At 32.9% G+C, this 13,354-nt stretch overlaps 1 protein-coding gene across 14 annotated transcripts in view; it reads right to left on the reverse strand.

Annotated features, from left to right (window-relative positions):
* Positions 1-13,354, reverse strand: part of sls (sallimus) — a 103,864-nt gene that overhangs the window by 68,031 nt on the left and 22,479 nt on the right. For 12 of the 14 annotated variants that reach the window (XR_001936801.1, XR_001936802.1, XR_001936803.1 and 9 more), the window contains 7 exons: positions 11,415-11,754; positions 10,606-11,329; positions 10,158-10,496; positions 9,913-10,069; positions 9,601-9,767; positions 9,378-9,507; positions 101-3,905 (listed from right to left, as the gene is read on the reverse strand). The exons of 1 other annotated variant lie outside the window; for it this stretch is intronic. Coding sequence is in view for 10 of the 13 variants with exons in the window: in XM_018454077.1 (XP_018309579.1) it covers positions 101-3,905; positions 9,378-9,507; positions 9,601-9,767; positions 9,913-10,069; positions 10,158-10,496; positions 10,606-11,329; positions 11,415-11,754 (5,662 nt within the window). In the remaining 3 variants the exon portion in view is untranslated. The remainder of the gene's footprint in view (positions 1-100; positions 3,906-9,377; positions 9,508-9,600; positions 9,768-9,912; positions 10,070-10,157; positions 10,497-10,605; positions 11,330-11,414; positions 11,755-13,354) is intronic. One more of the 14 variants, XM_018454073.1, reaches the window with a different exon arrangement.

Below are 13,354 nucleotides of genomic sequence, written 5' to 3' on the forward strand. Positions count from 1 at the left end.
CTCCTCCAGTGTTTCTTCAACTTTTTCCTTTTCCACTGGTTTCAAAGTGATTTCCTCCTTTGATTCTTCGTCTTTAGGAAGTTTTTTAACAGGCTTCAATACAATTTTCTCTGGTTTTGTCTCTTCGGGTTTGTCCATCTTCTTCACTGGCTTCAATCGGATCTCCTCAGGTGTTTCTTCAACTTTTTCCTTTTCTACTGGTTTCAAAGTGATTTTCTCCTTTGATTCTTCATCTTTAGGAAGTTTTCCAACAGGTTTCAATACAATTTTGTCTGGTTTTGGCTCTTCGGGTTTGTCCATCTTCTTCAATGGCATCAATCGGATCTCCTCCGGTGTTTCTTCAACTTTTTCCTTTTCCACTGGTTTCAAAGTGATTTCCTCCTTTGATTCTTCGTCTTTAGGAAGTTTTCTAACAGGCTTCAATACAATTTTCTCTAGTTTCGGCTCTTCGGATTTGTCCATCTTCTTCACTGGCTTCAATCGGATCTCCTCCGGTGTTTCTTCAACTTTTTCCTTTTCCACTGGTTTCAAAGTGATTTCCTTCTTTGATTCTTCGTCTTTAGGAAGTTTTCTAACAGGCTTTAATACAATTTTCTCTAGTTTCGGCTCTTCGGATTTGTCCATCTTCTTCACTGGCTTCAGTCGGATCTCCTCCGGTGTTTCTTCAATTTTTTCCTTTCCCACTGGTCTCAAACTAATGCTTTCCTTTGATTCTTCATCTTTAGAAAGCTTTCTAACAGGTTTCAATACAATTTCCTCTGGTTTCAACTCTTCGGGTTTGTCCATCTTCTTCACTGGCTTCAATCGGATTTCCTCCGGTGTTTCTTCAACTTTTTCCTTTTCCACTGGTTTCAAAGTGATTTGCTTCCTTGATTCTTCGTCTTTAGGAAGTTTTCTAACAGGCTTCAATACAATTTTCTCTAGTTTCGGCTCTTCGGGTTTGTCCATCTTTTTCACTGGCTTCAATCGGATCTCCTCCGGTGTTTCTTCAACTTTTTCCTTTTCCACTGGTTCCAAAGTGATTTCTTCTTTCGATTCTTCGTCTTTAGGAAGTTTTCTAACAGGTTTCAATACAATTTTCTCTGGTTTCTGCTCTTCAGATTTGTCCATCTTCTTCACTGGCTTCAATCGGATCTCCTCCGGTGTTTCTTCAACTTTTTTCTTTTCCACTGGTTTCAAAGTGATTTCCTCCTTTGATTCTTCGTCTTTAGGAAGTTTTCTAACAGGTTTCAATACAATTTTCTCTGGTTTCTGCTCTTCAGATTTGTCCATCTTCTTCACTGGCTTTAATCGGATCTGCTGCGGTTTCTCTTCAACTTTTTCCTTTTGTAATGGTTTCAAAGTGATTTCATGTTTTGATTCTTCCTCTTTTGGAAGTTTTCTGACATGTTTCAATATTACTTCCTCAGATTGTTCTTCCTCTGGTTTTATTATTTTCTTAGTAGATTTTAATTCTAAATCTTCGGATTTCTGTTCAGTTGGTGTTAATTTCTTTGCACGTCTCCATGGTACATCTATTTTCTTGCTAAATATGTCTCTATTAATGGCTTCACCGATTTTTTCAGGTGAAGCTTCTGATTTGGGTGTTTCCTTTGTCACTGGTGTATGCGTGATATCTTCTGACACTTCTTTTTCTTTAAGTAATCGTTTTGCTGGATGTAGTGTAATTTCTTGTATCGATTTTTGCTCTTCAGGATTTTCGTGCCATTTTGTCGGTTTCAGTACAACAGATGTGAAATCTTCAATTTGAGGTTTTTCTTTAATAGTTTTCGTTGTTTTACTTTTTTTAGATTTTTGCCATGTTACTTCGGATGGTTCTTTAATGTCAAATGTTGTTTTATCAGATTCGATTTCCGAAGTCGTTTTTTGAATTGAAGATTTTAATTTACGGCGCCATGGAACTTCGGAAATTTCCGTAGGTTCATCTTCTTCCAGTTTAACTTCAAGTTTAATTATTTGAGATGTTTTTGTTTCCTCAATTTCTTTTTTTTCTTTTGCTTTTTTACCTCTAACCCATGGTACCTCTTCTTTTTTAGATTTTTCAATTATATTGTCAGTTCTATCGATGTTAAGGATTGTAGTGTCTTCCTTTTCCATATATGGTATACTTTTAGATTTTTTCTCACTGTTCACTTTTTTAATAGACTCAACGTCTTTGGCCATTTCTATAATTATTTTATCTTCTTCTTCATGATATGGTACGTTTTTTTGCTGTTTGACTCCAGTCAAATCTATACCTTTTATTTTGATGTGTTTCAAATCTACTTTCTCTAATTCTTTCTTTAATATTACTTTGTCTGACCTTGATGTTGGCTTTAATGATACTTCCTCAAGAGTTTCGTTATATACTTCTTTCTGTTCCGGTTTTGTCCTTTTTAAGGTTATTTTTTCTTCCATCCATGTCTTTGACTGTGGCACTTCCTCTTGCTTCTTTATCTTTTTATGAATATTGGTTTCCTGCTCTGACATAACTTTAAGCAAAGTAGTATCTTCTTTCTCTTTATATACCGTAATGTCTTCATCGTTATGTTTTTCTTTTCGTACTAGCTTTTTTCTTGTATCTGATTTTAACTTAATATCATCGTACATCTCAGTTGAAATTTGAAGTAATGTAGTATCTTCTTGTTCAACGTATTCAGCACTTTTACCGATTTCTCTAATATTTTCCTTTTCTTTCATGACAGGTTTCAAATTTATTTTTTCCAAATCTGATTTTGGAGATATTGATTTAATAAACTTAGATGGCTTTAATTTTACCGTTTCTATCATTTCTTTTTCAGTTTCTTTTTGCATAGGTTTAGATTTTTTCAAAATAATTTTTTCTTCTGTCCATGGTTTTGTCTTATCTTCCTTATCTATGATTGTTTTATCCACGTCTTTGCTTGCTCTTCTCTCTTTTTTGTCTGTAGTGACATCAATTCGCGTAATTATTGAAATTGCTTCAACTTCTTCTTTTGAAATTGGTTTTAGATTTGCCTTATCTAATGTTGATTCCACAAGATCTTTCTTTACTATTTGCGAAGGTTTCAATGAAACGGTTTCGAGAATTTCCTTGGGTATTTCCTTTCTTTCCGGTTTTGCCTTTTTCAAAGCGATTCTTTCCTCCGTCCAAGGTTTGGATTGTTCTTCCTTCTCTGTGATAGACTTTTCTTTTTTTAATTTTTGCATTTCTGCGTCCTTTACAATTGTAAGCAAAGAAGTGTCCTCTTGTTCAAGAAAATTTATTTTTTCTACGTCCAATTCGGAAGTTATTTTCGTCTTTGGTGTCATTTTCTTTAAAACAATTTGTTCCTCCGACCATGATCTTGGTTTCTCCTGTTTCTCTTTTTTCGACAAAGTTTCATCTAAACGACGTGATGTTTTTGACACAGTATTATCCTCTTGCTCCTTATAAAGTTCAGTCGTAATATTGTCGCTAGCATATTCTTCGGTTGTTATAATTTTATCTGTTGCCTCCTTAGGTACGGATTTCAACTTAATTGTTTCTATATTAAATCCGTGGATGTCTTTTTTTTCAATCTTCGTCGGTCGTAACTCAACTTCTTCTAACCTTTCTGTCGTTACATCCTTGGTAACCTTGGGAGTTTTTTTCAAAATTACTTCTTCTTCGGTCCATGGTTTTATTTGACTCTCGAAAGCTTGGAGCTTATCCAGTGAAGAATCTCTTGATTGTACTTTCCGCCATGGAAGTGAATCATAAGTTCGAGGTAGGGATAGAACACGTCCTCTTCGCCAAGGCAACGATTCATCAGCAGGTTGAAGTTGTACTTCAAATGGTGAATCATTTTCGTTGAGAGGTAAAGATCTCAGAATTACATTTTCCTTCAAATCTTGATGAAGTTTCGCATCTATTTCGACACTGGCACCCGTCTCCGCGGGAACCGCGTAATAGGCTTCTTTTCTCTCTGCAAGTTATGCAAAATTGTTTTAAATAGATATGAACGTTTTTTAATATTTGTTTCACATCATATGTATTAAAATTAAATTAAGAGAAAGTTTTATTTACACCATGATATTAAATTAAGTTAAGGAAAAATCCATTTATAAATTCATGATAATTTATCAATCCTTTAACATCATAAAATTAATTATATAAATATTTTATAATCACTGAAAAACAAGGAATGGATTTTGACTGAATTAACTTTTCAAGATAGAGAAATCAAAATATTTTGCTAGATAACCAATCTTGAAAAAGTGAATTATTTGTGAGTTATTAATACACAATATATGATTCGTAAAAGATTGTATTTAACTGAACATCTATTTTTTTGTGATATCTGCCTTTTTATGGACAAATATCATCAGCAATAAAAACATTCGTTGTTTTGTGATAGTTGCGACTATTAATGAAATAAGAAGTTGTAGAAGAGCATAAACCTTTTAATTACATTTTGTTAACAAAGAACATTAAACTTAACACACATACACACTCATATATTTGTATAGATATAGATTTATATGAAAGTTACTTAAAGTGACAATATTAGGAAACAAAGTTTAGTAACGACGTCAGTCAAACATGTTAACAATTGTATGTAGAATATAAACGTTATAAAATGTCTATAGCAAAATATAAAACGCATGGATCTACAACATTCTTTAAGTAATTTTTAAATAGTCTAAAGAGCTTGTCCTTTGTGACTTGACTACGTGGGAATTTCTTCTCCGAAATGCAATAAAATGCAATACTATTTCGACGTTATGATGTTGCAGCGATATCATTTTTTTTTAATCTATATGATATATACGAGGAAATATTTTGGAAGATATATCAAGAAGTTACGAATAATAGATATTTTATTAAATATAATCGCGCGAGTCGAAGCGTTCGCTTGTAGCTTTGTAATCCGTAAAATTCGCGTTGTTCATGAGTTTCTCTAAAGTAGTCTCCCGCGGAGTAACTCGGTGGGGATCCTTGACGTATAAGATGCACGTCCCTATTTCATGCTACATCTAGTCGTAATAGTAATCAGTTGGAAGTCGAAGACGAAGGAACGAAGGAAAACTGGGCAAAATCGTCGTCTCCCTTCTCACAGTGATACCATAGTGATTGTTCAGTGAAGTGAATCAGAAATGATATTTGAAAGAAAGAGATCATCGACAAGTACATCTTCGTTATCTCTAGAAATTTCTTTCTTTCATGTGATTAATCGAAATGAAGTTATATTCGAACTGGATAATCCATTTTGCTGTTGTGAAGTAATACATTTAAAATATTTACACAAATCGTGCTATATCGTACAGTGAACAATTTATACACATGTTCAATAATTTATACACATGTGCATACAGTTGTCAAGCAAATATCTCATATGCACAGAAATATTTAGTATTTTGTGTTCATATAATCTGTCTTTTAACGTATATTTTAATGCCGTTTCCAAAATATACAAACAAAAAAGCGCTTTTCTTATTCGTCTCTTTCTCACCCATTTAGTTAAAATGTGTGTGAAGTTATTATTTAATTATTGACTTGTGATATAAGAGATTACTGAGAAAGCTATGATATTTCATTTTGGAAAAACGGTTATCAATCTGTAGTTTAATATTATAATCGGAAGTTTGAAAAACTATACTTATATATGAGTGAATGCAGACGTAGATAAAAGTGAGTGAATATAAGAACAGGGATCTACCATTTTCTGCACAATAACAGTTTATTAGGCGAATTGTAAAATTGGATTTTCAAAATAAAAAAGAGATAGACAGAGATACATATTTGCTTTTACTTCTATACATCTTGTCCTATAAATTTTATGATTATATGTTTATACACACATATATATATGCGCGCGCGCGCGTGTGTGTGTGTGTGTGTGTGTGTGTGCGTGCGTGCGTGCGTGCGCGCGCGCATTTAAGTACGTGACTATTTTCATTGTTCAATAAACTTATATTAATTTAAAAAATTAAATTTTATATAAATATTTTTCAAAAAGTGTGTTATATAATTAAATTAATACATATAAATTGCTACATGTCATATTCTCAGTTTATGGCGCTGTACTATTTAATTGTAAATAAATGTTTTATTTTTTGTTTCAATTTCACAGATAAATCGAAAAACTTCAAATGAATAACAAAGGATTCTTTTGATTCAAGCTTAATTTTTATTTCGATAATTATTTAATAGAATTCTATTACCAAATTGTGCAAGAACAATTGAAGAATTTGATCTATTATTGATTTATATTTTTTCCATAAAATATTTCGATTGCATTAATAATAAATACGATTGCATTGTAATAGACACCATTAACAGTTTGTTGTATTAGACATTTGCAACGTAGTCTGTTAGTATATCTTGAAGTTGCTGATTTACTAAAAATAATTTTTACTCGTTTTGTAGAGTACGCTGACACGCTCTTCTCCGTATTATTCCTGGCATGACTGAATCACTAGCAGCTGGCTCGAGACGGAGCCAAAATAGTCAACTACCTCTGCCAACTTTCTTCGAAATTACTGTGTTGACGAAGCATCAAACGGAGGTGGCGATTTAGAATCAAAGATATAAATATGGACCACAGAAAAGAATTTCTTCTTGATGAATCAGATGTCCATTTGTTCTCTTGGAAAGTACTGTCGTTCCATCTTCAAGGTCGTTTAAAATTCATTAAGAATCACATGTATTTTTTTAATGCACATTGTCTGTGAATCATGTTCAGGACACGGAGAATAGACCGTGCAGTTTGAGAATATCTCTTCACATTTCCAAATAATTTCAAGATAGTTAAAAATGGAAATTGAAGTTTTATGAAATATATTTGTTTGATTCGATATTTAACATTTCTATCTATTTCAATATCTGAATAAATATCTAACGACTCGCTGGTCACAAAGAATTAATATTTAAAATTATTTATGTCGAATTTAAAAAATATATGTGTATATATGTATATATGTATACATATATATATAATGTAAGTTTGTAAATAATAAGATTTTAGCAATACATGTAATACGCTGCAATATATTTACAGTTTAAAGTTTTTGGAAGCATACATCTGCAAGCACGTGATGCATTTTAAGATACACATAAAATTTATTATTATAATATAATGTATAATATAATTATAATGAATAATAAATTATTACAAATTTTTAATTTTATTAAGTAATAGTAAAAAGCAAAAATATTTAAAATATGAAGTAGACTAATAATAGATTATATATCTGTTTTTTAAAAATAGATTTTATAAGCACAATTTAAAGCAACGTGGTCGACGAATCTTTGCGGAGCTCTGAGCCAGCGGCCAAATATAGCCAGGTAATGTAATACACATCACGTGCTCAAAAATAACCTAAGAAAAGGGCCTTGCTTGATGTGCACACGGCACTGCATTTGCTTTTCACTTGAAATGTTTTTTGCACGAAAAAGCTAATATAAATTATTATTATTATATATATGTATATATATATACATTATGTATTAATTACTGTATATGAGTATAGTGCTTCGGTAATATTTAATCAAGGATAAATTGGAAATTTTTGTTCTATTGTGAAACTTTCCTTTCAATTATTTGTTCCTTAAAATCCCGAGAAAAAATGTTATATACATGGACATATTTTATATACAATTATAAATAATTGTATATTAATAAAATATGTCAATTTTTTACATAATTATATAAATTTTACATATGTTTTACATCATATTGAACTGGAAACTACAATTGCTTCAAAGATTTTTCTATTGAGGATCACGTTAAAATCGTTCACGTTAAAATCATTCACGATAGAGATTAATAATTGAGACATATTAATAATTGAGGCGATGATTGTCGAAACGACAACAAACGAGACTTGGACATATTTAGAACATTTGGTTTTATTGCGACTTTCATTGTACAATAATAAATAATTGATTAGTAGGACGTTGGACGATATTTTTATGTGTCATTGTAAATTCTTTAATAAATGAATATGTATATATATATATATATACATACATATATGTATAATCGTAAAGTGTGGGCGTACATATACCATATAGTGAGAAAACTGTGTAATATGTGTATGTAAATATATATATATTTTTTACGATATACTTTTTATAATGAACATCAAAATTATACAGCGAACGAGTAAACGAGTTACGTATATTCAACTCAGCTGCATTGCTATTTTTCTTTTGTTTTTATCCATATTGATTAACATCGGGCAAAATTCCAAATTTTGAGTCTACTTATAAAGTTATAGTATTCTTTGCGAAAAGGCTGCGAACATGATTTTTATCCTAAGAAACAAATCAAGATATTGGCAATACAAGTGGACAACGACGTTTCACTCCATCAATCGTCTACATTGCACTGATCTTAAAAAATAATCGCGCTTACTCCGACCGATTACATTACAAACAGTTTCGATTTTTATTTTTATTTTACTTTTACTTTTACAGCACCTCAATTTCAATATTACCTTCGTGACTTTCTTACTTAAGTGTCTTGATATTTTTGAGTATTTATTTTTTGCGCGCGAAATTTGTAGTTTTATAATGCAACCTGAATAAGCTCCTTAATAATAACTTATTGTTATTAACTATTCCTCGTTTCACTCGCTCAACTATTCTCAAAATATGATAATAATTAGTACACAAACTCTCCGGGCGCGCACGTCATTTTTAATTACAGGAGATCTGGGACGTTTCTTCGTTATCCAACCAGAAGCTACCACAGCTAAGGCTATCTTCGTCTTCAGGAATCATAAGACGAAGATAGTCTTAGCCGTTGCTTCTGGTTGCATAACGAAAAAACGCCACTGTTTGAGATGGAAGTTGAGAAATCTAGCTAGGTCGGTAGGTTACGTTCTTTCAAGGAAGGTAACAATAAAGCACAAAAGTAAAAATACGGGTGGATATTTACGGCGAATCGCGCTGCGCGGAGACGTTGTAAGATTTTGAGACGATGCGATGTAAAGACGTTAGTCGCAATAAACACATTAGACAGAAATTAATGTATACATTAGCAATGATCAATTGCGATGGTGTAAAATTTTTTAATTCAATGATCTTTTTACATCAACATCCGTTTTATATTTATTTTGCTATATCATGCGCCATTGAAAAGCAACTAATTCTTTTGAAATCTTGAAAATGATAATCTATAATTCCCACGAGATTATTACCAATTTAATCAATGTACAGCAAGAAGTACAAACAAACTGAAAAAATTAGAATATAATCTTTTCCAAGATTTAATAAACAATTCACTATTATTATTAATTTGTTAATTGATTTGTCATGCTACTGTCTCGATTATACGTCTCCGTTAAGTATACGTCTCGAGTATTTGTCTCCGGCAGTTCTTGGAGTATAATATAAGAACAATCGTGTGTCATGTTAGCAATCGATTCTATATCTTTTATTCAGTTCTTACTTTTGACGATGAGTTTGGCAGATGTTTCTACGGTACCGGCTGAGGTTGTAGCGCGGCAAGTGAAGGTGCCAGTATCCTCCTCGTAGGTAGTTGCTATCAGTAGCACCGCATTGTTCCCTTCATAAATCATCTGAAAATGATATGCCATGTTTTCCCTGAATATCACGTCTAAACATGAAATTCCCTTCGATGTTTCATGAAAGAATAATGGCAAAATATTTACCTGAAAGTCTGGTGATTGTGGGATTAAGGCACCCTCTCGATACCACTGAATCGTTGGCTTAGGCTTTGCCGGACTCACTTGAGTTTTAAATTGAGCTGGTTGTCCCTCTATCACTATTTGATCCTTCAAAGGAGTCAATTTTGCCAGGACATCAGTTGTGTCGGGCGCTAATTGAAAATGCAGAAAAGTCGTTAATGTCGTTAATAAAAAATTTAGAAAGATCGAATTTGAACTTTTTATTTCTTTAAATTTATTTTATGGCGTTGAGAAAAAATTTTAAAAAATATTGAATTTGAATTTTTTTTGTCTTACCGAGAACTCTGAGATTGGCAGACGTTGTGACCTCACCAGCAGGGTTTATAGCAATACATTTATAAACACCTTCATCTTCGGGAAAGGCTTCAGAAATCCTCAAAGTACAGAAATCGCCTTCTTTTTGCATTTGAAAATACTTCGACGGCTTGATTACCTACACAAATAATGTAAGCATTCGCGAATGAAATTATTCGAAAAATGCATTGTGTAAAAGTTATTTTATTGTAGCTATTATTATATACCTTATCAGCTTTCTTCCACTGTATGGTGGGAATAGGTTTTCCTGCGATTCTACAGGCGAAAGCGACTGAAGTTCCTTCCTTAATAGTTTGATCTCTTAATGGCTCCAGAACAGTTGGCGCTTTTTCTACTGTTGGCGTTGTAGGTTTTGCGACCTTTGTTGGAGATTGAGGTCCGCGAACAGTACATTCCGCTTCGCAACGCGCTTCTCCAGCACTGTTAATCGCAACACATTCATATTTGCCAATATCCTCTGGTACTGTCTCCAGAATCAAAAGTGTATAAATATTGTCTTCTTCCAAAGTTTTATAACGGATATCCGCTATTATCTTTTTGCCGTTCTATAATAAAAAAGATTCAAACGTAAATTAATTTAAATTTTCTATTTACTATGCACTATGTATAAAATCAATCGAACCGGTAAGTTTATAGCACACATATGTATTTTACCTTGAGCCAATAAACATCCAGAGGTTTAGTGCCGGTAATTTTGGCGTCGAATCTAGCGAGTTGTCCGGTAGCAACAGAAGCGGATTGGATTGTGGATAAGAAACTGGGTGGTACCGCACCACCTCGTCCTGGCTGCCTTCTGCGTTCCTCTACGACTAAATTGGCACTACATTTGGCTTTTCCTCCTCTATTCTCAGCGATAACAGAAAAGACACCAGAGTCTTCCATAAAAACTTGTCTGATAATTAATACCGATTTGGTGCTGAAGGTATAAATTTGAAGATCAGCTGAGTTTTGTATAGGAAAATCTTCGCGATACCATTTGATAGCTGGTAGTGGATCGCCATCAAATTCAACTTCAAACTTGGCTTGTTCTTGCTCAAATGCTCTACAAGGTTGAATCTTCTTCGTGAAAACAGGCGGTTTGGCAGGTTTGACTTGACCTTGCACCATTCGCTCTTGTGTTTTCGCTTTATGTTCTACTTCTGTTGTCTCCGTTGCTGTAATTTTTCTCGTTATTTCTACGTCACCCTTGACTTCTTTTTGTGTTTGTTTTTGTTTCGCAATATGAACTTCGCGACCATGAACTGTGGATTCAGACGGTTCCGGAGGATATTTTCCCGTGGCTTTAACGCGTTCTGTATCTATATCCACTTCGGTAACAAATGGTTTTTTTACATATTTCGGTGGTGGTTGTATAGGTTCTTCTTGCGGTTGTTCCTCTCTAGTAATAAGAAGTTACCAAATATTATCACCAAATATTTAAAAATAGGTTGCCAATATTATCAGATATTTGTTATAATACTTACAAACTTTCTTCATACTTTTGAGCCATTCCCTTTGCTAAGGAATGTGCAACGACTTTATCGCCAGGAATAGCAAACTGATGCGAAGTTTCTCTTAATCTGGTCTCTTTGAGCACTTGTTCCTCTTCAAGATTCATCAACTTATTGTAATAATCTTCATTTTTCTTACTCTTGACGGATTTCTGCCACTCGGTTTCAGGCTCTTTAATAACTTTAGGACCAAGATGCTCTGTGGCAATCTCGATTCCTTGGGAAACGCTTTGATGACGTTCGTCGAACACACGCTCCAATTCTGTGTTTTGCCGCTCGGTCTGGTACTGTGTTAGTCCATAATCGTACCAGGCTAAAGAAACAATACATGATATCTATGTGTTTTCGTACATCTCATACTTCTCATAAAGAAGAACGCGTATGAACATATCATGGATTGGTTTAATTTCGGTCAATCAAATCAAACAAATGCATTGTCCTTCAGTGAGACGTTTTTGCAGGTATTATATAGCATTTGCATACATTTTCCTTTGAAAATGTAATGAATCATTTACATTATAATTTACTACAAAATCGGATTTAGATACCTCACTGAAGCAACGTTGCGTTTCCCTTAATCAAGAAACAAAAATATCTAATCTGAAACCACAATACCTAAGACACAGTACGTGAACGACGATACAACACATATCGACGACACCTAGATGACAGATAATAGGAATCGAGCTGGATATGGAAAATTCGCATGGTTAACACATATCTGAAATTATTTTGCTTTTACATATTATCAAAAATATTGTTAGATTAAATTATTTATTTCCTATGAACGTGCTCTCCTTCGTATTGTGAGAAGGTTTTCTTTCTATTTAAAGAGAACAAATATTCTGCTGAATCACGAAGTTTTTTCGTTTGATTAACTAAGTAATTTTACGTAAATTATCGAACTTCACTTTTTTTTCGAATTAGTTTTAATATATGTACAACCGCTCGCTACTTTTCGTGCGAGGCAAAAGGATGGGTAATATAGTAAACGCATATCCAAAAAGAAAAAAGAAGGAAAGGAAAAACAAAAATGCAAGAAAAAAGACAAATTAAACACATAATAGTAATTAAGATCAAATTATATTGATTGCGCAATATTGATGAGAGATACGGAAATCTACTCGATATTTGCACTTTTTATAAACAATACCTGACATGAATTATTTTATATAACAGTAAGGGAACAAAAAGTATCGGATGCCTATAGTGCAATGAATAAGAATAAATATTAAATAAGTTAAATGGTCCACTCCACCTTTCCCTCCCTGCCTGGGGGCGTTCGACTTTCTACGCCAAGCAAGATCCACCTTTATGAAAAGTTGTCTCTAGACAGGGAGGGAGGTGAGGTCGACTTCGCTTCGAATGAAACGCCTTTACAAAATCACAAATTTTCTGCTTTAAAAACAAATTCTTTGCTTTATAAACAAAAATTATGTAAGAAAATAATGTTTTCAAAGAAAATTTTTGTTTATTTTAAAGCAGAGAGTTTTTATTTTATAGCAGAACTTTTTTTGTTAAAAACTTTTACGAAGAACGAGCTAAAACCTGTTGAAGGTTACTCAAGGTCATGACCTTGACTATACATGTCAAGGTTAAGGTTATCGGGGCAGATTTCCCCATTGGCATATTTACCTTAAATAAATATTTTAAATACAGATTAAGAGTTAAGTATAAATGTAAGAAACAAATAAATTGAGATTAAATGAAGTAACACACACTGAGAGAAAACAAAATAGTTCCAGCAACTATAAATTTGGCAACTTTTGCAATTGAAGTACCTGTAACTAGTTTTACAAAGTAATAGAAACTAAAGTAGTGCTGAATATTATAAAAATATAATCACGGTAACAAATTGTATGCACTATTAATTAGTAGTGAAGTAGTGACTCAACTACATTGAGTAGTTACTT

This window comes from Mycetomoellerius zeteki, unplaced genomic scaffold, assembly GCF_001594055.1.
Source record: "Mycetomoellerius zeteki isolate Tzet28-1 unplaced genomic scaffold, Tzet1.0 scaffold425, whole genome shotgun sequence".
NCBI lineage: Eukaryota > Metazoa > Arthropoda > Insecta > Hymenoptera > Formicidae > Mycetomoellerius > Mycetomoellerius zeteki.